The sequence below is a fragment of the Neophocaena asiaeorientalis genome, unplaced genomic scaffold (assembly GCF_003031525.2).
Source record: "Neophocaena asiaeorientalis asiaeorientalis breed wild unplaced genomic scaffold, Neophocaena_asiaeorientalis_V1.1 scaffold556, whole genome shotgun sequence".
NCBI lineage: Eukaryota > Metazoa > Chordata > Mammalia > Artiodactyla > Phocoenidae > Neophocaena > Neophocaena asiaeorientalis.
In genome coordinates, this window is record NW_020171832.1 from 533,723 (window position 1) to 559,524 (window position 25,802).

The 25,802-nt window shown below is 39.7% G+C and overlaps 1 protein-coding gene across 5 annotated transcripts in view; it reads right to left on the reverse strand.

Annotated features, from left to right (window-relative positions):
* KCNAB1 (potassium voltage-gated channel subfamily A regulatory beta subunit 1) overlaps window positions 1-25,802 on the reverse strand; it is a 398,866-nt gene that overhangs the window by 34,583 nt on the left and 338,481 nt on the right. For 3 of the 5 annotated variants that reach the window (XM_024741206.1, XM_024741198.1, XM_024741197.1), the window contains exon 8: window positions 20,974-21,060. The exons of the other annotated variants lie outside the window; for them this stretch is intronic. In XM_024741206.1, coding sequence (XP_024596974.1) covers window positions 20,974-21,060 — 87 coding nt within the window. The remainder of the gene's footprint in view (window positions 1-20,973; window positions 21,061-25,802) is intronic. 5 annotated transcript variants of the gene reach the window in all.

A 25,802-nucleotide genomic window follows, 5' to 3' on the forward strand; every position in this document is an offset into this window, starting at 1 on the left:
TTTATTTGATAGAACCAATTTATTCTAACTTTAGAATAGCTAAAGTGAAGTGATTCTTATGTATCAGAAACAATTATGGTAGACGTTAATTCTGGTATATGACAATAAAACATATCAGCAACACATAGAAAGATATGATAGAAGTTACAGATACCCTTCAGTCAGCTATAATATATAAAAAGTCTGAAGATTTGAGAATTATTAGCTTTTTATTTTGCAATCCTCTTGAGCTGTGGGTTGTAGCTTTCCTCACTGAGAAATGAGGATGTTTCAAACTTCTTAGTGTATCAGTTAGGTTTCAGGGCTTTTTTTATGGAGTAAGTTATTGAAAACTCAGTTGAAAGTCCTTAAATTATAAAAGAGAACCAAGTTGTTGAGGATCAGCTTTTTTCTAACTCTCTGCTCTGCTATCCCCAGGCTGGTTTCCCTTGTCGCATTAGGGTGGCTCTCAGTAGTATTTATGGCCATGTGGTTTTTTATCCATACTGAGCAGGGCCCTTTTGCCTCAGTATTCCAAGACCCCTGAGATTCACTCTAATTAGGCTGCTTTGGTCACACGAACCAGTGACTCCAGCTAAGGAAAAGATGGGCTGATAAGTTTAACACAACCCAGAGCCCACCTTGGAACGAGGTCCAGCAAAAGGAAAGGAAGCAGCCTTCCTCTGGGTCAATTGGCAGTCTGGGGAAGGGTCATCACCCACATGAAAATGTGGATACCTGAGGAGGGATGTCTGCTGGGCAGACAACCAACAATTTTCACTATTCTCAGACAGGGTCTTGCTGGGCACACCAACAACAGAGGGTCCAGGGAGAGACCTAACTCTATTGAGTGCCTACTATGTGCTGGGCTCCGTGCTGGGCATTTTACCAACATTACTGCATTCGAGTTTTACTGCAGTCCTATGCGGTGGTATTATTACATTTCCATTTTACATTTGAAGCAATTGAAGCTCAAAGAGATTAAAAACTTGATGAAGCCAGGTTTGCACATTTCCTCCTAAACCAGCCCCATGCTCAAACAAAATGAAACAGAGTATCTTTTTCCCTTTTTCATCCATATTTGTATATTTTATGCCCACTCTTTTGATTCTGCTATTTGAGTACATAAATTATATAGACATATCAAAAGGAAATGTATTATGCAAAACACTCGATAAAGAATAGTTTTCTAAATGTTCACTGAGATACTAAAAAATAAATTTAACCCAAATCCACCCATTCTACATGGTGCCTAATATTTCTGTATCCATTATCAGTGGTTGTTCTTATATTTGGGAGCATCTGTCATTGCATTGTAGATTACCTGACTCAAGCCTTGAATTTCTGATCTTTTCTTTTTTTCTTTGTGGTACGCGGGCCTCTCACTGTTGTGGCCTCTCCCATTGCGGAGCACAGGCTCTGGATGCGCAAGCTCAGCGGCCATGGCTCACAGGCCCAGCCGCGCCGCGGCACGTGAGATCTTCCCGGACCGGGGCACGAACCCGTGTCCCCTGCATTGGCAGGCGGACTCTCAACCACTGCGCCACCAGGGAAGCCCGAGTTTCTGATCTTTTAAACTGTGTGACTGTCATCCTCATTGGTCAGACAGACAGATGTGGAAAGTTGACATGAAGCTTCTTATTCTATTATACTATCTGGAGCTTTTTATTTATACAAGTGTGTATCAGCTTCTTGGGACAGGCTTTATTTTGAAAGGAATTCTATCTTCTGGAGGAAAGAATAAAGCAAGCCAACTTGGCAGAGGATTGATAAGAGTAAAAAATATTTACCCTAATGAGATTTTCTACTGGCAAATCCAGTTTCATGCTGTAACAGGAGGCAATCTTTATTGCTTCTTTGAAAGTGTAGAGCTGGCTTTACTTCCTGGTTCTACCATGGGAGGTGTCTGGAAGGAGATGCTGTCTTAATCTTAATGATATTAAAACCTCTACCCTACAGCAGATGCAACTCACTGGCAGCCCCAAATCCATTTTGGCTCCGCAGCACTTATCTGTATTTGCCAGGTATCTGGTAACTAAACAAAAGGCAACTTTAAACTTGACACGGTAGAGTGGAATCATTTTCTCAGCTTTTCAACAGTGAACTACTTGGTAAAAAGAGGAGCTACTCACTCTGTTAATATTTTAAAATGAGGCACCTTCTGCTCTGTTATGTTCAAATGTAAGGCAGGCCCAGTAGTGGCTGGGCAACATTCACTGCAAAAGCCATTGTAGAGGAGGCTGCCCTGTCCACAGGGACACCCACCTTCTTCTCCTAGTACCTACTTCACTGTTCCACAGTTGTCTGCTTGTATCTAGGACTCTTAATCTCTTTTTTTTTGCGGGGGGGGGGGCTTTCCCATTTCTGAGGTTCTTTTCCACCCCCCCACCCAAAGATGGCTGTTTCTCCCAATTTTCTCCATTACAATTTTATGCTGACGGAAGATTTATCAATGTGTTTCACGGTAAGATGGTGCTTCTTAAACATTCCTATCATGTGACCCACTAAAGTGGACACAAAAGCATATGTTATTAGAAGGCTTGGCTTTACCATAGAAATTTATGCAAATCTCTATTCTATACCGTAATAAAGCATTTGCTTTAAAACAATAATATTTTTCTTTATAAATCTTTGAGTAAAACTGCCAAGAAAGGAAAGTCTCCTGTCTACTCTGTGGCTTTTGTCCGACTCCCCTCAGCCACCCACAGCCACCTTATCCACACACAGCACACTTCCTGTGCTTCAGGGGAAATGCATGCCTGGCTGTGAGGCAAAGAGCAGGGAGAGGGGGTCAGTGACTGAAAAGGTGGAATGAGTTGTCCCTCTTTAATTAGACACAGAGCCCTTGTTATGCCCTGAAGTTTTATATATTTCCATGCCACATTTTATGAGGCTCCCTCACAGACATAAAGGTCTTCTGTCTTCTGGAGTATTAATGAGAATAATTTACACTAATTTAGCACGTACAATGTACTTGGTTTTGTTCTGAACACCTTATGTATATTAACGCATTTCATCTGCACAACAACCTTATTATAGCATAGGTCTGTTGTTGTTATTATCTTGTTTTGCACATGAGGAAACTGAGGCACAACAAAGGGGAGTAAATTACTCAAGGTTACCCAGCTAGTAAGTGTCGGGGTCAGGATTTGAAAGTAAGCAATCTGGCTCTCCTCTGCTTTTTTGTAAATAGATTAATTTATTTTTGGCTGCGTTGGGTCTTCGTTGCTGCGCACGGGCTTTCTCTAGTTGTGGCGAGCAGGGGCTACTTTTCATTTCGGTGCGCGGACTTCTCATTGCGGTGGCTTCTCTTGTTGTGCAGCATGGGCTCTAGGCACGTGGGCTTCAGTAGTTGTGGCGCGTGGGCTCTAGAGCACAGGCTCAGTAGTTGTGGCACACAGGCTTAGTTGCTCCGCGGCATGTGGGATCTTCCTGGACCAGGGCTTGAACCCGTGTCCCCTGCATTGGCAGGGGGGGTCTTTACCACTGCGCCACCAGGGAAGTCCCTCTCCTCTGCTTTTAACCACAGAGAACACTTGGGCAAGTTATAAATGACAGACTTGTATCCAGCAAGGTGGACCCGGAAGCCGTGATAGAGCATCACAGTTACATTTATGAAGTTAAATGCTAACTACAGGGCTCCTCTGGGAACCACAGAAAGCTTTCTCTGTTTTCTGAGAGCATGCCCTTTATATGCGTGGCTGCCCAGTGTGTGTGTGACCACCTGGTGCTCCTCTGGGACAGAGCAACACTATGGACAGTCTCTCTTCCCTGCTTGGCTTTCACTGCCATTCAACTTTTACATATGAACCTCCTTCAATATAGGAAGTTGAAGGATAGACACAGACGATTGAGTAAACTACCATCTACGACATAAGGCCGGAAAAGGTAAGTGCTAAATAGAGAAAGAGGCATCGATCGTGCGGTACAGGTGAGAAGGGAGAACTGTTAATCCCACCACGGCTTCCCAGGCTAAGGAAGCAATGAGCAGTGTTTTTTAAACAAAGAGCACTGCTTTTCAAAAATATTTATTATGCTTTCCAATCAATTAAACAAAGATACATTGGTTAATATATAAAGTAAGTACCTGTACTACCAAGCTAATACGTTATAAAATATATATAATGGCACCCACATCTTGGCTTCAATTAAAAGGAACCAAGGCTCCTTAGAGAAATGGCTGATTACAGGGCTGGGGAAAGCACAGGTGAGCTTGGAACACCTTGTGCTGGGAAGCAAAATAAGTCCTTAAAAAAGAAAAAAGATGGAGACATGCCAAAAGAACACAAAAGACCTGTCAAAGATGCTTCAAATGGCCATGTTGGGGATAACTGTAGCAACAAAATAATGATAGTAATGAATCATAAATCTTTGGAAAAAAATCAGAATCCACGAGTTCATACTGATATAAATAACTGAATAAAATTATTAAGTAACTGAATAAATAAATGGGGAGAAGGGAACTCTCTTCCCTACAGTATAATGCCAGCAGAAATTATGATGGAAATAGAAAAATCACCATCTGGCAAACACCACAGTACTAGTTTCAGGCAAGAATCATTGAAGAGTACTAAAATCAAGTAGGCAAAATGTGATGAGAAATAAGATATTTGCATAATTTTGAAGTGTCTCCCCCAAAGATACTCATTGGAGTGATATATGAATACACACACATACCTAATACATACTAAAGGAAAAGGTATATACTAAAGGAAAAATAGTAACTTTACAAAGTAACTTTACAATGGAGAAATCACCTTAACCAAGTGAGCAAAGTTAACATCATCACTAATGGGAAAAATAGACAGTATGCACCCCTGATGTAATACACCAAAAAGGACACAACATCATTTCTGTGGTACTCTTGCCAAAAATGCCTAACCTGAATTTAATCACTAGTAAACATCTGAAAAACTCCAACTGAGGGACATTCTACAAAATAACTGGCTAATAGTATTCTAAAGTGTCAAAATTATGAAAGACAAAGAAAGAATGAGCAACTAATCCAGCTTAAAGTAGCCCAAGACACATCACAGTGAACTGCAACATGTGATTTTGAGTTGGATTTGGGCCAGAAAAGGATATTAATGGGATGATTGGAGAAATATGAATAAGATCCATAGATTATACAATATTATTGTGTCAATGTAAATTTCCAGATTTTGATACTTACACAATGGTAATGTAAGATGCTAACAGGGAATCTGGGTAAGGGGTATATAGGAGTCTTTTGTACTATTTTTGCTACTTTTTAATGTCTGAAATTATACCAGTGGATAGTTTAAAAATAGAAAAAGTAAAACATATACAGCAAATAGAAACTTTAAAAATAATGATATAAAGTAAGTGGAAATTATGTTTTCTTTTCATCCTGCAAAGGGTTATCTGGCACAGCCTGCTTTGGAGGCCACCGAGGGAGGGAGTCTGGCTCAGCACAGCTAGTTTAGGAAATGGTGGGTGGGTCTCTGGTGCTGGCGTGTTTTTGGAAGGATGCAGTGAGAAATGGGTTGGCTTCTGATCATGGAATCTGGGGTAGGAAAGCTAGTATTGATTGTGTATTTCTAAATCCCCAGGACTATGCCTGGACTTGGACAGCCATGATATCATAGTTAATGTTGACAACTCAATACCACTGGCATTTTTATCTCATTTGTGTGTATGTGTGGTTATTGTTCTAATCTCTAGCTTTGTCAAAGTAACACATGTCAAAGTAACACTTGCAGTGTTTAAAGAGTCGATGCCAAAAGGCTTGTAACAAAAAGCAGCAGTCTTTTGACTTTGCCTGCACGCCAGAGGTGGTAACCACTTCCAACATATGTAGCTGTTTTTTCTGATATTAACCTCTACATTTCTCAATAATATGTACATATTATTTTCTTGGCCCAGTTTTAAAATTTATTTATTTATTTATTTTTGCGGTACGCGGGCCTCTCACTGTTGTGGCCTCTCCCGTTGCGGAGCACAGGCTCCGGACGCGCAGGCTCAGCGGCCATGGCTCACGGGCCCAGCCACTCCGCCGAATGTGGGATCCTCCCAGACCGGGGCACGAACCCGTGTCCCCTGCATCGGCAGGTGGACTCTCAACCACTGTGCCACCAGGGAAGCCCTAGCCATTATATTTTTTAATGGCTAAGGTTTTTTTTTCTAGTTCTATGCTGTTCTTGCTCTCTCTTTCATCCTGTTCTTATTTAATTGATGCCATATCTTCTCTTATCTCATCAAGTATATTAATTATAGTTTCTTTGAACATTCTTATATCTCTCTGCATTAGTCTGTTTTCTTTTCTTCTACTTACTTGAGGTCTCTTTTTTTCATCAGTAGCTTTCTTTGAATGTCAGGTGATTCTTGGGTTTCCGTTCACATTTAAGAATAAAGTGCTAAAATTGTGTGTGGACGGCATTTGTCACTGTGGGAGAAGTTAGGGCACTTGTCACCTTTTCCCACTGGGATTTTCTTCCACACAATGTAGATTTTTTTTTTTTTCTGGGATAGTTTATTTTCTCCAGAGAAATAGTCTATTATTTTCTGCCTGGGGAAAGTGTAACTTGGCTGTTAGTGACCTGGAGGTAAGTGAGAGGAGAGGTCTGGGGATCTCAAACTTCATAATTCTTTTTTTTTCCAGCCTGGCCTCACCTTCCTCTGTATCTGGTACCCCTCAGTCTAGAGCCTCTCAACCCAATTTCTCGAGGTAATGTATCTCTTGCCTCCTTCACTGGAGGGGAAAGGCAGGACCCTGCCTGCAGACCTGGGGATATGGAGCTCTAATGGTTCTGTATAGTTTTTTGAAAAACTGCCTTGTTTCTAGCTCCCACCTCACCCCCATCTTCTGTGACATTTGTGCCTCTCATGCCTTAACCATTCGGAGGTTGTGTGGTACAAATTAACTTGCTTCTTGTGGGCACTTTAAATAAATCTTTCCTCAGTTTTGCTAAGTCATTTACCATTCCTCCATCCCTTTTCCACTTTCATATATATTGGTCCAGGTTTCCAGTTGTCTGCTACTTTCATCAGAAAGGAAGTTTCTATTTCTGTTCCTTGTATGTTATTTTTTTTTTTTTAAGAGAAAGGAGCAGAAATATATTACTTGGTCATCCTAAATCAAGAGGTTTCCTCACTGTTTTCCAAATGAGGAAACTGAGACTCAGAGATTAGATGGCTTTCACTTCCTCACCCACTCCCTGTTTCGCCCAAACCACTCTTTGTCAAAGTTATTGACGATCTCCACACTGTTAACACCAATGGACAATTCACAGTTCTCATCTTACTTGACCCATCAGTAGCATTTGATACAGTTGATTACTTCCTCTTCCTTGATATGTTTTCTTTACCTGCTCCTTGGGCATCACACTCTTCTCCCCCTCCTCCCAACCTCCTAATACTGGAATCTCCAGGGCTCAGTCCTTGGTCCTTTCTTTCTATGTCCTTTTATTGCTTTTTCTGTCTTTCTGTTTTTACTCCCTGTGTGGTTTTATCAATTCTCAAAGCTTTAAATACCATTTACATGCAGACAACTTCCAAATTTGCATCTCCATCCCAAGACTGTCTCCTGAGTTTCAGAATCAGTGTCCAACTGCCTACTCAACATCTCCATTTGGATGTCTCATGAACATCTCAAGCTCAAGATGGCTAAACCCAGACCCCCGATCTTCCCCCACAAACCAGCTCCACCTATGGTATTCCCCATATCAGTTGCTGGCAGCTCCATTCTTCTGTTGACTCAGGTCAAAAACCTTGGCATCATTTTTCACTCCTTTCTTTCTGTTACACCCACATCTAATCCATCAGGAACTTCTGGCTCTACATTCAATATTTCTCTAAATCAGACCACTTTTACACTTCCACAGCTAGCACCCTTGTCTGAGCCATTATATCTCTCACCTAGATTGTTACAACTCTTTCTTTTTTTTTTGGCCACACCTCGCGGCATGCGGGATCTTAGTTCCCTGACCAGGGATCAGGGATTGAACCCACACCCCCTGCAGTGGAAGCGGGGATTCTTAACCACTAGACCGCCAGGGGAATCCCTAAAGTTATTTCCTAACGTGTCTCCCTGCTCCTACATTTGCCCCTTTATAATTTATTTTAATTCCAGGCCAAAGGGATCCTTTAAAAATGTAAGTCAAATCACATCACTTCTTTGTCCAAAATTTGGAGGGTCCCAAAAGATCTGGACCCTGTAATCTCTCTAAACTCACCTTTTTCTGCACTCCTCCTTCCTGACCTTCTGCAGCCACTCTGGTGTCCTTGATGTTCCCCAAACACAGCAGGATGCTCCCATCTCAGGGCCTCTGCACTGTTTCTACAGCCAGAAACACTATCCTTATCTCCCTCCCAGTTACTCACTTTACTCCTTCAAGTCTCTACCTTTTCAGTGACCACTCCTGACTGACTCCCAGCATTCCCATTTTCATTACCCTGTTCTACTTTTTCTTTATTCCATGACACTTATCATCTTCTAATAGTCTATATAAGTTAATTTTTATTGTTTTACTGTTTATTTCCTGTCTCTCCTGCTAGAACAACTGTGTCCCACAGGGATGGGGATCTTTGTCTATTTTGTTCTCTTGTCTATCCCATGCACCAAGAACAATGTCTAGTGTATAGCAGGCACTCAAAAATATTAGTTGAATACGAATAAATGAATGAGGCAGGTTTTAGACCTGAGTATTTTTACTATATAATGTTCTCTTCTGGGCCATCCTGAGTGTGGTATGATGACATTATGTTTTGAGGAGGGGCTTGTGAGATTTGTACTGTGCTTGAGAAGGAAGTAGGGGAAATGGATGGGAGAAATAAAATTTCCTTCTTTTTCCCTTCCCCAATTTTTCTTTTTGGTCCCCATATCTCCTCTTTTTGCTTTCTGTTAAGTTTTGTGTGCATTCTTATGTCATTTTGTTTTCTCTCTTGTCTTATTATGCACTCATTTCTAGGGGTAATTTGGTTCATTCCATCACCAAATATACTTCCATTTTCCATGTGAGTGATACATTTTCTTTTTTCATGCAAGTAAAGGAAGATATTGATAATACTAAACTTTCCTCTTCTTTCTACTGCTTTCCTGTGCCCAGACCTTCTGGTCCATTGGCCTTTAAAAAATAACAACAACAAAAAATGAATTTTCTTGTATAAATAAATTCTGTATTGACTCTACTAGGGTTTCAGAAAGTTGTCTAAAAGGATCTCATTTAGTTATTAATTTTGTATGATTGGTTTCATTGAAGCTAGTCACACTGGTCACCTTTCAGTATTTAAAACAAATAAATAAAACCTAACATAAAAATGCATTTAGAATGGATGGATAAAGTTCAAACTGCAGAGGTCGAGGTTTTGTGGCTTATCATCTTTTCTAGTGTTTGAACACTGACAAACAATTACTCCCCAAAATAGAAGTGACACTTTCAAAAGTCCTCAGATACCTCGGGAGGGTTTGCGAGGTACAAGGGATGTCTGTGTGTAGTGTACACATTTCATACTGGTGACCAAGAGCGTTATTCTGTTATTTGTGGAGATCTGAATCTTTAGCACACAAGGTTTTCCTGAATTTCCAATTATATTGGACATAATGGTATTATAAAGCAAACAAATTTGTTTTCTGAAATTAATGGAAGAGTTAATTTTTTCATGTGTAATTTAAGTCAGATCAATTTAAAATTAGGTATTTAAACATATGTAAATAGTATGTGGAACAAGCATACTCGTTATAATGTAATTACAACCCAGCTTTATTTTTTAATCTCCCGCTAGCCCTTTACATTCAGTAGGAACAATGAAAACTTGGCCCTGATGAAAACTCAGACTGGTCCCACAGCTTTTCTGCCCACTCTTGGGTAATAGACAGTCCTGACACCCTTTTAGATTGTAAACACAGCCTCTAGAGATCTCAGTCAAAGCTCCAAACTCAAATTCCTTTCCCTTTCCTAGCTGGGACCTGCTTAGGCTGAACACCTGCAGCAGTGGGTAGTGAGATGGGGCATGGCTGGCTTCTCTATTCCTCTACTTTCCGCTTCTCCCCTGAGCCCTCTCCTAGTGGCTCTGGGTGTCCAGCTCTATCCCACACCCTCCAAGGAGGCTGTCCTCCTAGAGAACAGACCCAAGATGACCCCACACGGCAAACATTCACAGTTGCCCTTCCGGTCGCCCCCAGGGAGGCTACACTCTCCTGGCTGCACCGTAGAGATTCAGCCCACTTCTCCAGCTCTAGATGTGCCAGACATGAGTCAGCTCCCAAGCCTATCTACTCCCCAACTATGGGGGTCACAGCATAGTTTTCTCCAGATATGCCCTTCTCACTAGATCCTTTCTCCTTCTCTCTTTCAACTTTTATTTTCTTAAAGCAAGGTGAGGGGACTCCAGAAGCATAGAACTGAGAGTGAGGGAAAGTTCGTCTTTACGGCAGAATGCCCATTCATAAATGGGGGAGGGTAATTGTAATAACTCCCTACTATAATAACTGCTGCAGGCAGGGATCGGCAGTGGATGCCAAATCCGGGTTGTGAGGAACCAGGCTATTCACGTGGTCACAAAGAATCACACCCCAGCATATTTATTCACTATGGTACCAAGTCTTAAAGGTACCGTCACAGTGGAGAAAACTGACAGATATCACCTTAACCGAGTGATCAACTTTAATATGACCAGTAGTAGAGAGTGACCCTCCTGGGACTGCAGAGAGACACACTGAGAAGGACCCAACATCACCTGTGTATCTTCTTGCCAAAGATGCTTGATCTTAATATAATCATGAGAAAACAATCAGACAAATCCAGACTGAGAGACATGCTCCAAAACAACTGGCTTGGATTTAAAAAAAAAATGTCATTGTTGTTAAAGAGAAAAAAAGGTGAGGAATGATTTTAGACTATAAGAGATTAAAAAACCATTACTACTAAGTGCAATGTGGGGCTCTTAATTGAATCACAGACTCATCTCCCTCTCAAACAACAACAACGGAATCCTAAAAAGGACATTTTAGGAAATTTAAGTATGGCTTGTGTAGACAACAGTGGTGTATCAACGTTAAAGTTCTTGAGTGTGATGAGTGCATGATGCTTTTGTGGAAGAATGCTGCATCTCAGGAGAGAGAGAAGAAAGTATTTATGGGTGAAAGGTCACAGTGCAAGAGAACAAGAGAGGGCAAAATAGAGGCAAAATATAGCACAATTTGGTAAATCTAGGTAAAGAGCATTGGCTGTTTATTGCTTCAACTTTTCTGTAGGTTTTTAATTTCTCAAAATATAATGTCAGGGGAAGAAAGAGACACGGAGCCAGCTCTGGCCCTTTTCCTTTGCGAGTACAGTAAGTCCCCTACATATGCACCTGCAAGGTGCAAATTTTCAAAGATGGGAACGTGCGTTCGCATGTCCAATCACCTAAGTTAGTTCATGTGTCTGGTGTACACTGTCACGTGTGTGCATACTCTACAAGTGGTTGTGCTTTTGTGTACTTTACTGTACAGTACTCTATAGAGTACAGTATCTTTATTTCAAGCCCAGGATGTCCGGAAGCAAGCGTAAAAGCAGCGGTGATGTAGCTGGTACTACTGTACTTTTCAAGGTACTGTACTGTAAGATTAAAACTGTTTTATTTATTTTTTGTGTTTGTTTTCTATGTATTATTTGTGTGAAAAGTATTATAAACCTATTACAGTACAGTACTATACAGGTGATTGCGTTAGTTGGGTACCTAGGCTAACTTTGTTGGACTTATGAACAAATTGGACATAAAACGCGCTCTTGGAACAGAATTCGTTCATATGTTGGATACTTACTATATACAAATGAAGATTTGACATCTCTCTTTGAAATTCACCAATTTTCAGCTGTGTCTCCATGCCTGGTTGAAACTTCAGTTACGACACCTTAATATATGTATTATACACACACACACACACACACACACACACACACACACACGTAACTAACAATCTCAAAATATTTGTGCAGGGCATTACGAATCAAACGTTCCCATTTATCTCACGTTATTGTCACAACAATCTTGGAAATAGCTAGACCAGGTACTGTTTCTATTCTTCCCATTTTCCAAATGAAAAACGGAGCAGCAGTAACTGAGCAACTCAAGCAAGTTCACACACCTAAGACTATCACCCTCGTCCTCTGATTGCAGATCCTGTATTTTTTCATTACACATATTCAACATCCAGGAGGGCTTTAAAAAGCCATTGAGCCTTTCATTACTTCATTTTTTACAGAAAGTGAGAGAGAGTCTTAAGGGTATTTGTTTATCCCCACTGTCTGAGAATTCCAGATTAGCCATGCCACAGGTGGCTCTGCTCAGCCCACTGAATTCACATACTAGTAAACCCTGAGCGAGACGCTGCTCTGACAGACAGGTAAAACCCACAGCCCCACCTGCCCGGGCTGGAGAGCTGGATAATGTTAGTCTCCCCATGTCACCGCAGATCAGCTACAGCACAATGAGGAACTTAAAAAGATGAATTCCCCTGAGATTGAGTTGACATCCCCTCAGTATATGGAGGTGAATATTGTCACAACTCCAGCTACTTTCAGAGAGATAACTCACACAGAAGGAAGCTCCCATGAGTCACAAACCCACAGCCCCAGAATACTAAGCAATTCTGTTTCCACCTGACAGCTGGGGTGAGCAGAAGCCGTCTCCGTTCTCTCTCTTTTTTTTCTTGATTAAAAACAACTTAAGGAAAAAAAAAAAAAAACACCCTTTCTGAGCTTGGTGAAGACCACAGATTTGTGGTGAGGAGGTACAACGGGCCTCCAGACACATGGCCCACGTTGTTTCTCCTTTTGTGTGTTACTAGTGATAGCAGTTGTATCCCTTCTGCCTTCACTGTTGACTGAAGATGTGAAGAAAGGGAAAAAAGGGAGAGAGAGTAGAGGAAGTAGGTAAATTGCATAGAATATTACCAGGATACTCCCTTCCAAAAGGATTTTATGAAATGAGGTTAGGAATCTTTGGCTTCCATAGAAAGCACAAAATACACCCATAAATGTTTACAAATTATTATCGGGAATATTGTTTCCTTTAAAGCCAGCTTATCACATATTTTCTTTAGCCTTGGCAAACTTAACTTCTCAGTATGTTCTAAAACTCCTATTCTCTCTATGGAATCTAGTTGGAAAATGAAAATTGTTAACCAGGGCTCTGTTCCTGTTAGATACATATCACAGTGATCCATGGTCCAAACTCTGGAAATTTTTCCAATGGCCCTAGAAGTTGACTCTGCAAATCTGAGGCAGCATGCCAACAAGTAAGGGTGGTGAACTCCGTAATGTGCCTTTGCTGTGTTACTTAAGATTATTCAGTTCTGCTCAAGAAAGTGAGAGAAGTGAATAAGGAGGATAAATGAAACTGGCTAGAGAAACAAGAAGCTTGTGAGACAGGCAGAGTTCACATAACAGTAAGACTAAGTGGATTAGTAAGCTCTGAGTCATGGTAGCCATAGACAAAGTAGAAAATGTGTGTACTGAGCATTGAGGGAAGGGTGATGATATTCACAATGATATTCACAATGCATCCTTATGCCTATGACATGAAACACAAAACATTCAAGATACACTAAATAGGGCTTCCCTGGTGGCGCAGTGGTTAAGAATCTGCCTGCCAATGCAGCGGGCACGGGTTTGAGCCCTGGTCCAGGAAGATCCCACATGCCACGGAGCAACTAAGCCCATGCTGTACAACTACTGAGCCTGTGCTCTAGAGCCCGTGAGCCACAACTACTGAGCCCCCGTGCCACAACTACTGAAGCCTGTGCGCCTAGAGCCCGTACTCTGCAACAAGAAAAGCCACCGTGGTGAGATGCCTGCTCACTGCAATGAAGAGTAGCCCCTGCTCGCCGCAACTAGAGAAAGCCTGCACGCAGCAACGAAGACCCAATGCAGCCAAAAGTAAAATAAATAAATTTAAAGAAAAAAGATACACTAAATATACATGAACCATATGAGGACTCAAAGTCTTTTTTTTTGTATACTTTTCATTGTCAAGTGTGGTCTTAAATTAGTCACCCACTGGTGACCCCATTCTGGCTTCAAAAATCCTCTGTGCAAGAAATGCAAAGAGTCCATATCTGCACATCAGACTAACTGGTGAACTACAGTTAATGGCTAGGTGGATTTGTCCCTGAGTCTTTCCAATAGAGCAAGTGTGCTATTGACCCAGGCACCTTCTGTCTGCTGGTACAGATATTCAAAAAATATCAATTGAATGAATGAGTGAATCTTATTATTGAGTTTTTTTCTAGATACACTTTTGAAAATAAAATCACAGGCTTAAGATCACCTTTTGACTGAATAGATTAACCCTGGAAAATCTATAATTACATAATTTTAAAGGGCATGGAGAATTTCAGAGCAAAAATTTCAAGGAGAAAAATGTGAGCTAGAAAATAATTCTATTACCAACTGTGTACCTTGATTCTACATGGCCTCACCGCAGACCCTGGCTAACCCTGCAGCTTGGCTACCTTCATTTGATTTTCATCACCTAATTTTAGGGTCTTAGTCGTCTCCTATGCTTACCTTTGAGAGAGACCCAGAGAGAAGGGAGTTTTATGTGTATGTGTGTTGTGCGGGGCGTTCTAGAAATGAGGCTTCTGTTTCTTCCCCTGCTGTGAGTGAGGTGCTGTACCCACAATGCTAACTCCTTCAGAAGCCACTTTATATGTTACCTCCATTTTCAGGGGAGGAGACTGAGCCTCAGTGAGGATAGAAACTTGCCCTAGGCATACAGTCTAACAGGTAGCAAAGCCAGGATTTAAAGCTGTGTCTATCTGATGCCTTCCCAGTCCATTTTATAGAAATATTGTCCTAATGAGAAGGAGGCCCACGATGACAGAAACATAAGATTTTTCTAAAAAACCACACCAGAGACTGAAAGAACACAAAATGAACTCAACCATCCCCCATGTTATTTCTTAGAATGAATGAAATTAATTTCTTTTTTAACAGCATGACTTGGTGTTCTGTAAAGGATAAAATATCAGCTGAATACGTCTAAAGCAGCAGTAAACTGTTTGGTGAATTCACAGTTAAAATGGAAATAAAACTGATTTAGTAAAATTGGAACACAATTTTTTTTTTTTGCCATGGGCTTGGTAGGGTTTGGCTCATCCTCTTAGATATGAAAATCACTTTCTCCAAATTAATTTCTTGAAAACTAGCTGTCCTAGCCTTTCAAGCCAGGAGGTTAGATTGATCTGACGAACACCAGAGGCCCTCAGAGCATCCTGGCCAGGGTCATAAATGAAATGGGTTAGATAATTTTAATATTTGATATAGTAATCCTCAGGGGCAACTGAACTGCAAAAGAATCATGCCTCCATTCGTTTCTGCTCATTTAGGTATCAGCTAGATTTCTGGAGAGAGATCTGGCATCTGGATGCTGCTGTTAAGAGAGATGAGGAGAAATGGGATGTAAAGAGTGTCCTGGCGCCCTTTGCCAGCAACCTATCCTTCTTAATATCACCCTAAAATATGCTGAACCAGATCAGGTACCAGAATGTTCATAGATGTTAGGAAACCAAAATAGGTTTTCAAGTAGAGAAAGGTGATGGTGGATCTATTTAACGTTAGAGCTTCATTCATTCAATCAAACAACTTGTTCACTCATCCATCTAATCATCCATCTATCTATCCATCCATCCACACAATAAATACATATTGAGCCCCCAGTATGTGTCTGGTGCTCTGCTAGACTTGAACTAGAGTTTATAGACCTGTGTGGCCAAATAGTAGCCACTAGCCACATGTGGTTATTGAGCACTTGAAATGTGGCTGGTCCAAATTAAGATGTGCTATAAGTGTGAAATACATAACAGATTTCAAAGACTTAGTATGAAAAAAAGTAATGTAAAATATCTCCTCAGTAATTTTTATATTGATTGCATGTTGAAATGATAATTTTTTATATATTGGCTTAAATTAAAATATATTTTTACAATTAATCTCACCTGTTTCTTTTTACTTTTTAAATGTAAGTAATAGAAAATTGAAAATACGTATGTGGCTTTCAAAATATTTCTATGGAACAACACTGTTATAGCCTATTGGCAGAAGATTTCTTCCTATTATGTTCTTTTGCGGGGGACAGATTGAGGGTGTTTTTCAGGGAAGACAATAAAATACAAAGGCAGAAGGGATGATCCATGGTGGTTAGACAATATTTCTAGGTTTGGGGATCATTACATTTTTGTTCTGAAAACTTTACTTTGGATGCTAAATATCCAGGTCCAGTGTTCTGGAATTGAGAAAGTGTAGAAAATTTGGGATCCTGCAATGTTTGCCACTCTCTGGTATTTCCTGAGCTGTCATTGGATGTCCTAGATTCCTGAATATCTGTAGATTCCTGCTGGCATATGTGGACAGTAAAAAGATGGCTTAGAAAGAAGGAAATTCTTTTGGAATAGGTTGTTTGACATGATGATGTTATGGGAATTAAGTGAAGCTAACTTTGATCTTGTCTCTCTTATTTGAAATAAGACATCTGGGTTGTTTTATGTCTGCATTGACCTAATAGCAGGAAAAAAATAAATAATTTGAACTGTAATTAGATTGAGAATAACATCTAATGACTCTGGGAGTTTGCGAGATTAACTAGTTTTGGCAAAAAATTCTAAATAAATAAAAGAGGACTCAATTCCAAATTTTTTAAAATTAAAATTTAATTAAAATATAATTTAATTTTAAAATCATCATATTCTCAGATCAATGAATTTAGTGGCCTTTCTTCTTTCCTTTTTTAAAAAGCTACATAAACTAAAATGGGTCCCCTCTTTTTTCTACTATTCACAAGTGGTACATGGTTTATAGCCTCCTTTCATGCCCGCAGTCATGCTCAGTTATTTCCTCTCTGGATCAATGAGAAGAGTATGGATGGAGAAGTTAGCCCAGCACTTGTGAATGACAGAAAACCACACCAAAAACTCCTAGTGCAGGTCCTCAGACACACAAATGCTCTGTGTCTATCCATGTCCAACATGATTCATGTTGGAATGAACTTTCTCTTGACTAATGAGCTTAAGAGAAGATTTTGAAATATACTTTGAGGATTTATGGAAGTGAGAGACTTAAGAATGTGAGTATCATGGAGCTCAAGGAACTGTCAGTGACTCTACTGGGAAGAACACAGAAGTATAAGAAAGAAGAAATGGGACATGGGACTGATTTTTTCTGGAATTGGAAAACATGCCATCAACGCCAGATATTATAGCAGAGACAGATGGCATGGCAGGTGCTGTGAAAGAAAAATGAATTACTACTAGGTGAACCAGAAAAAATAAACAAGAAGGACAGAGGAAAAAGTATACAAGTTCCCCTCTGTTGTCAGGAACATCTTCCCATAGCTGTAAAATGTCTAATCGCATTCCACAGGGTTGTAGATTACAAAGGCAGTCTCACCTCCTTCTCCATTGGTTGCACTTCGGGAATTTATGGCCATTCTTTTGAAAGGACTCACTTTTTGTCTAGTGGCTTTCTAAGGAAGGAGGGAAGGCAACAACGAATTTGATACATGATGCCAATATTATGAAGATGCTACTGCTAATCTTTTTCTGGCTCAATTTGTTGTCATCTGATATGTAGAAACTGGATGAAACTCGCGTTGGTTTATTCCCAATTAACATCCTTTCATGGTGCGAATCAAGAGGATGGGGTTGGCATTTTAATAAATTTAAATCAAAGTTGTTTAAAATGAGTCTTAGAAAGCTGGGCTAAGTTCTCTCATTAGTTCCCCAGGGTTTAATATAGGTGCCTTGGCAAAATCATAAGTTAGGGTGTGTTGTGGGTCCATGGAATTGATGGGAATGGTTGAAACCAATAAAGGTGATCTACAAATGTTAAGGGTTTACTGTGAGGCACACATACAAAGAACAGTGCCAACATATGTAGATTTAATATAGGAAAATTCAGCAATATGCACTTGGCAACCACTGTTCCATCTCTTATATTAGACAGAAATGGATGCAGTTGAGCCTAAAATTGCCAATGTGAGTTGCTAAAGTAAGAAAAGTATGTGAATGATATTAAGGCCGTTACCAAAAAAAAAAAAAGGTGTCTGGGAAAGTATCTAGTGATGGTTTTGTCACTATATATGGAGAAGAAATTGAGTAATTAAAGGCTATAGAGTAACACTGACAACAAGTCATTACTATAGGGTTTTCAAGGGTAATTTTGACTATACGTAACATTTAGTTTTCCATTGTTTTTAGAAACCCTAATAGCCTTCCTAAGGTAGAACTTTCACTCACATACACACATATATGATTCACAAAATCATTGCAAAAATGAAACTTAATAACAACATGGAATCCAGACATAGCTTACACACCTTTTTTTTTTTTTTTTTTCATTTTTAGAAGAGAAAATGCACCCAAGGCTACCTGGAAATCCCTGTCTATTTCTTATTTTTTTCTTATTTCCTATTTCTTCTTCTCTCTGTTGCCCAGATCAGTCCTTTCCTCTGTTACAGTAAAGAAGGAAAGACTAAATATAGAGAATGAGTTTCTAGAGACTAATACCAAACTGGCCCTTCCATCTGGCTCACCTTGGAACAAATGAGTATATTGTTTGAGGATACACATTTTCTGCAAAGCTAGGGAGACATCACAGGGAAGCTATTTCAATCTGGAATAAGTCCTACATGGGGACTTGCCTGTAGTGTGAACCTGCTAAGTCATCCCAGAGGAATAATAAGCCTCGGAGTCTTACGTGCCAGCCAGGAGTGGATCTCCCTTTGCTGGGGGTGGGAGAGAGAAGGTTACATTCCAGCATAAGGAGGTTGGTTGCTGCAGAGCTTTGAAATGCCATGTTTCTTGACCTTATCAACAAGTACAAATCTCTACTTGACACCCTTCATTAGACTTCTGAACTTGGACAATGACTCATGATAAAACAGCTTCCAGGGCTTCCCTGGTGGCGCAGTGGTTGAGAGTCTGCCTGACGATGCAGGAGACATGGGTTCATGCCCCGAACCCTGGTCTGGGAAGATCCCACATGCCACAGAGCAGCTAGGCCCGTGAGCCATGGCCCCTGGGCCTGCACGTCCGGAGCCTGTGCTCCACAGCGGGAGAGGCCACAACAGTGAGAGGCCTGCATACTACAAAAAAAAAACAACCAAAAAACAGCTTCTTATTCTGCTTTGTGGTATTTTTTGTAAGAAACTCAGAGAAAATGTAAATATTCTCTGATTCCAGCGGAGACTGGTTAATGCTGCAGTTATACATTCTATCAGGTAGCAATCTGGTTTGTTTTTGTTTTCTATGTTCTGAAGCTCCCTTCTGATAAATGTCAACACATATTAGTCTTTATATAAGAGATACCATTATCTTATCAGTATCACATAGTTTGGCTCCTAATTGAGAATTTTCTCCTTCTGTAGGTATATAATGCAAATTATAATGTTTTCTGTTTCAGAGACTTCTATATTATATCCCTCAGATTAAAGATAGTGGTAGAATGGGGAAAATGAGCCAAAAAAAAAACCAAAAAGATGCTGAAAAATCCCAGATGTTCTTCTTTCCTGTACATAGCATAATTGCAAAGGACATTTTTCCAAAGAGGAAAATAGTCACTAGGCACTTAAAATGGGAAGCAATTTCAGTCTTTCACAGCTGCCACTGAATGGCATTTTACTTGACGATTGTGCTCACGCCATAGCTTCAGTGCTCTGTTTTAATGTGGCATTGAGAATAGTGTGACATCATATTATCCTTGCAATAAGCACTTCTTACACTAATAAAATGTTTATGATTTGCTTTATCAAACACCTATTCTTTGCTTTGATAAAAATATGCATTTTATGTCATTTCCATGGATAATTTCTTATTATGAAGTTCCAACACTGATATTGCTTTATAATAAACTCCTAATTTACTCAAATCAAAAAAGCAGAAAACTCTAAGAGAAAATTAGATATATAAATATATATTTTAACCATTTCTCTGTGGTTGTAAAAGACATAAATAGCAAGGAAAATAGTTTCCACAACTTTTATTTTCAGAAATGCAGCCTACAGAAATATTTATATACACTGCAATCATTTATAACTTCCATAACTTCTATAACCCTCTAGCAAGAACAAATCTTTACAGAACCTGATTTATTACAGGATCCTGAACTACCTTCTGAATCATCAAAACTAAATTTACCTTAGTGTAATTTTATGTCAAGTATTCTAATTCTTTAAAAATTTGTAAAATCCATGTCATATAGTAAATCTCAAATAACCAAAACATTATTTTTTTCCTTCTTTTTCCCAAATATCTTCATTCTCATTCACCTCAGGTATATGATAATCCATATGACTATAAATCTCAATTAACTAGAACCTTCTTTTAAATTTTTCCTCCCAAACTATCTTCAATCATCCTAGGTAGTTTCCATAAATAAATGCAGATTGAAGAAGATCTGGTTTTAGGAACATTCTGAAAGCTTCCACAGGGAGATACTTAAATTGTCTTTAAACAGTTGTTAACACAATGGAGATAAAATATTGCAGCTCCTTGAGAATCAAAAACCAGATTGCAACGAAGAGTCACATTTTCAAGTAGTCGCTCCTGTAAAGCCTCTGCTCATGGTAGCACTTAGCACTTATCACCACAGATTGGAGACTAATCTGACCTAGAGTCATTATAAAGTAAGAATACCCTCAGAGAACTCACTCCAAAATAATGATGGCTGGGTTATAAACTCCCCTTCCAATTACGTTTATTGTTTTAGTTGATAAAATCACAGAAGTGAAAGGAACCTGGAGAAAGTGAGCACTGTAATGGTAGGAGCCACACTCCCGGCGCCTGCAACTGCTCAAAAATTAATGAAGATGCAAGATGCGGAGCACTGACTTTGTGGGTAAATATTGAGGCTGAAAGACATCGACTGGAAAGGTTTTTATCTTTCATGTTCAGTCAAATCAGTCTGAATATATTTCATTTCCTACTGTGAGTGGAATAAGTCGTCAAGCTAGAATCAGTAACTCTAGAGTCTTTTATTACATTTCTTCACTCACCTTCCATGGGGGTGTTACTGTCTGGTCGATTTGCGAAGACTACATCCACATACTCGAGCTGTAGCCTCTGGAGGGAGCCCTTCAGTCCTGGGAACAGAAGCAGGAAAACCTCAAAAAATCTAAATATGAGCACTATTAGAAATAGTTGAAGCTTGGTTTCCTTCAAGAATTTACTTTAAAAAAGAAAAAGCATTGGATTAGTTTCAAAAAAGACATCGAATACTGTAATGTGTTTATTGGCCCCTAGAACCTTTTAAAAATATATCAAGGGCTGACATTGTCCCCAACAAAGAAAAGCCTTAGAACTTTCTCAATGGTATTAGTGCTCCACTGGAAATCCACAGTTGGTAATGACTTTTCACGGTGGCTCCTGTGTGGCTGTGTCTAGAAGCAAAGTAATAAAAAGCAGCCTGAGTTTAACTTCTTTCTTCTTGAAAAATGCAAATTAATGTCATGTTTTGAATTACTTAATGGGCTTATAATGGGATGGAGCTATATTTATTGCATATCAAAAACAATAAAATGGTGTAAGTCATAAATAAGTGACTGATAACCCCATCATAATGTACACATGGGTTTTAATAGGAATAAAAGGGTTGGCAAATGAAGGCTTCGCTCAACATTTTACTAATGAAAACAAAAGTTCGAAGAACCTTAAATATAGCTGAGCCCCACCGTTTCTATTATTCCCCATTCTTTTGAGAAGAAACAAAAACACTAGAAGCCCTAAAGATTTAAGGGGTAATATAAAGGAGAGAGTGAGAGCTTAAAAAAAAAAAATCTGGAGCCAATAATCTACGTCTCAACCCTAAACACTGAGTCACATTCCTATGATTATGCAGAAAAAATATTTAATTTCAGTAAAATTAATACTTCCCTGAGACAGAACATATTGTATATAGTATTATGCAACCAAAAAGATGACAGTGTTCAAGAATTATTTTCTCATTTCTATGAGGCACAGCATTTCCTTATCAGCCTATTTAATTCCACAGGAAGACCGGGGGTTTTTCTCTTTTTATTATAGGCGTAAAATTAATTGCATGTTAAATGAGGCGCTTATAAATTTAAATTTGGCTCATTTAAATTTGATTTTTCAAACTGGCTTATCAGCCAGCCACAATTACTTTTCTGACAGGAAGATGGAGTGCTTGAATACAGTTCTGGAAATATTTTTTCATTAATTGAGAAAGGATTGTCTGTGATGGTAGCTTGTTAAAAGAAGCACTGATGAAGAGATTAGGGCAGACAGGTGTTGTAAAGTCTAATGCCTGTTCTTAAAAAACCACTGGCTTTCAGGCTCAGGGTATTACCAGCTATCTCAATGGGCATCTTGAAATTAAATTCGGCTTAAAAAGCACTATGATATGAGCCACCTTTGGAAGCAGCTGTGTGTATGGAGGAGGTAAGGAGAGGAAAAGATAATTAAGCAAACAATAATAGGGTATCCCAAGGTCTGAAGGGTTGGAAATCTGTACTCTAGCATGTGATCCCACTTGGGTTATTTGACCTTTTTGTGTGTGACTCAGTTCTCTAACCTGTAGTGGAGATAACAATACTTACAACCTTCAGGATCGCTGCTCCAGAGAGCAGATAAAATCAGTTGGCAAGCACTTGGTAAGTGCAACAGTCTATAGAAGTGCGGTAGTTATAACAGTGGTGCTCACATCTGGAAAGACTCAAGATGAATGGTGCCAAAGACTAGATGCCAAAGATTTTCACTGGACCTCCTGGTTTTAAAGGGAGACATTTAGTGACAGTTCTGGCCCATGCCTGGCACTGGAAACGAAGTGTCCTCCTTTCTGATGATGGCACTCTCCCTCTGTGCTCTTCTGAACAGCTCAGTGTGGGCTGAGAGAAACCAGAAGGAGCTATGACTAACTCTGACCTGTTGGAATGCAGTGTGATCAGTCACAACGTAAGTCCTTTCCTCTTCCATGCCATAAGCAAGTACTGAGTTCCAATTTGATCTGAAACTGTGCTGGGCTCTGGGGGGTTAAAGATGCATGGACATGGTATTTGTATTTATCTCCAGGGACCAAACAGTACATACTGAGAGCATCTGTTGGCAAAGGTTCATAGTTCAAGGTAATAGTATGCACCCATAAATAATGACATGGACTTGATAGAATGACAGTCCCATTGTATTCAGTCATTCCTCATCTCTCAGTTCTTTCTCCGGAAAGCCTTTTTTCTTGATATTTAGGCCAAGATTCAAGAGTATTCACGTGAGAATATAAGAAATGATGTGTTGTATCCTGTCAATGATCCACCAGGTCTCTACTCTGACTCTGAAGTGGAGTAAAAGGAGGTTGTGCACCTAAGAGACACTGTCTGCTCACTTTGAAAATCTCAATCACATAAAGTCTTGTAATCCATGGCATGAATTTTGGATTTTACTCTTTGTGAGATGGAAAGACGTTGGTGAGGGGCTGGGAGGTAAAGAAATGGAGTTAAGTTGGGGAAATGATGATATAAGATTTGTGTTCTGAACTGATCTCTTGGCCTGCTGAGAGTGACCTTCAGGGGTGAGAGTGACAGCAGGGAGGGGAGACCAGTGAGGAGGTCACTGTAGTAGACAACGCTTGGACCAAGCTGATGAGAAGTGTTCAAATTCGGGACAAGTTGTATAGGTAGAAATAAGAGGACTCTTGGTGTACTGAATATAAAGTGTGGAGGTAGAGGTATCAAGGAGGACTCTTAGATGTTTGGCCTGAGAAGTTAAGTGACTGTTAGTAAATGAGAAAGTCACGGGAGAAGCAGATTGATGGTGGTGTTGGGAGCCATGATGGGTCTGAGCAGCACATCAGTCAACCCCACGGAGCTCTTGGCTGCAGGATGGACCAGTCTGGCATTCAGAGGAGAGGTCTTCATGCAGGTGCGGCACAGGCCTTGGGATCCAGGGTACTAAATCGCGCTGGCTTCAATGACTTTGCCAGTCTCTTAGCCTCTTTGGACCTTAGTAGCCTCATCTGTCCACAGACAAAATGGAGCTAGATGGTCTTTCTGTTTTGATCTTTCATGTGACTACAAAACAAACCAGGTAGTCCTGGTTTTTTCTATTTGGATGCTTTAATCTTGTAGCAACATAAAGACATGCTAACAAGTGTCTCCTTGAGAGCCATTTAGGGTTTATCTCCAATAAACAAATCGTCATATTCTACCTCTACTTAGCAAATGTTTGTTGAGCATTGGCTTGGGGCCAAGTATTGTTTTAAGTTTAAGTAGATGTGCAAAAATGCATTAACCTTGGCTCCAGAGAGGCATCCGAATGGCTAATCATGACCTAAGGAGGTAAGTGATCCCGTGCAGCGAATGCACTTGCTGAAGGCACTTTTGACATTAGCCTGTCCCTTGGCGCTAACCCAGTGTCTGTGGGAGTGAAGACAGGAGAAGCAGGAGAAACGTTCCCTCCTCTTGAGGAGATGTCTAGATGTTAACTGGCAAGTCCTCAAAAGTCCACAGGAGAATAAATTATGTAAAGAAAATAGCTTTCAAGTGACTATAGTAAAAAGAAATCTAAGTTAATCTCTCTTTTAGGTTCTGAAGTGTAACAGGAACTGTATTGTTCATAAGGTGAAAATTGATTCAATTTAAGCCTCTTTCATAGGCGTCTAAAGGAATATGTTCATTCCAGATGTTAAGCAGTTTTGGCAGGGTTAGAGGTGGAACATGTGTTCATCATTGCAGATTTAACTCTGTAGAAACAAGGCCACGAGTAGTTTGGAAATTCTGCAATGTTCTCTTCAAATAGGCTGTGTCATCATCTTCTACTCCTATGGCATATTTGTTTTCCGATCAGGCTTGAAAAAAAATGTTGCCTTAAATAAGGTACACTGCTTCCCAATATAATTTTCCAGCTTCTTCTCGGCAGACCTCTCTGTCATGATTTGAGACATGCTTATTTTTATAAAGACTGCCCTGCATTAGAATAATATAACTGGCTACACCTCCCATTATGAAACATGATTGTTTTGGGTGGGTGATTTCAGTTTACCATGAACATGGTGCACTGGGAAGGAATCCTGTGGTGAATCCATTTGTTAAGAAATTCATTCTTTAATTGAAAAATCATCAATTGTCTCTTTTTTAAAAAGTTCAGATAGTAGGGTTTAATATTTGCCATTCATTAAAAAGTTTCAAGCGGAGCTTTCTCAGATTATTTTCCTCTCCTCCTCCTAAAACAAGGACAGTGGGTTTGTGTATTGAATCACATAACAAAACTGTTGTTTACCTGAAAGGCAAATACAGACTTAAACACAGCTTTTGCCTATAAAATCACAGAAACAATTTACTTATGCTTACAATTTGACTTACCAAACTATTTCCATTCTTTCATGTTAGATACTAAAGAGCTTTGATCTGCTAAATTTTAACACTGGCACAAATTTGGGTTTAATGAATGTTTGTGGAATGGCTGAATGGATAAATAGACTTTCAGAGCCTGGGAGGATCCTGTGATTCCAAATGAATATAATAAAACTATTAGTGAAATTTCTACTCCCTCCTTATTAATCTAAGGAGAATGTTGTTTCTAGCTGGATCTAAGTCAAGGACTTTGGGCTCACTGAAAAGGTCTTTCATATGACTTTTTTCAAAATTGCATTATGCCCAAATCAAGCTAATTTTACACTCTAAAAACTAACTCAGGTGGCCAAGGTCACCCAGCCCACAAGTGGCCTGAACTCTACATGAATTGGACTTCTGTCTCATTCTTTAACAGTGCTTCTCAAATTTAATGTGCATATGAAACCCCAATGTTGAATAGAGTCATCCTCATCACAGGCCAAGTACCAATGAAACCTGAGGATAATGATTTGTAAACTTTT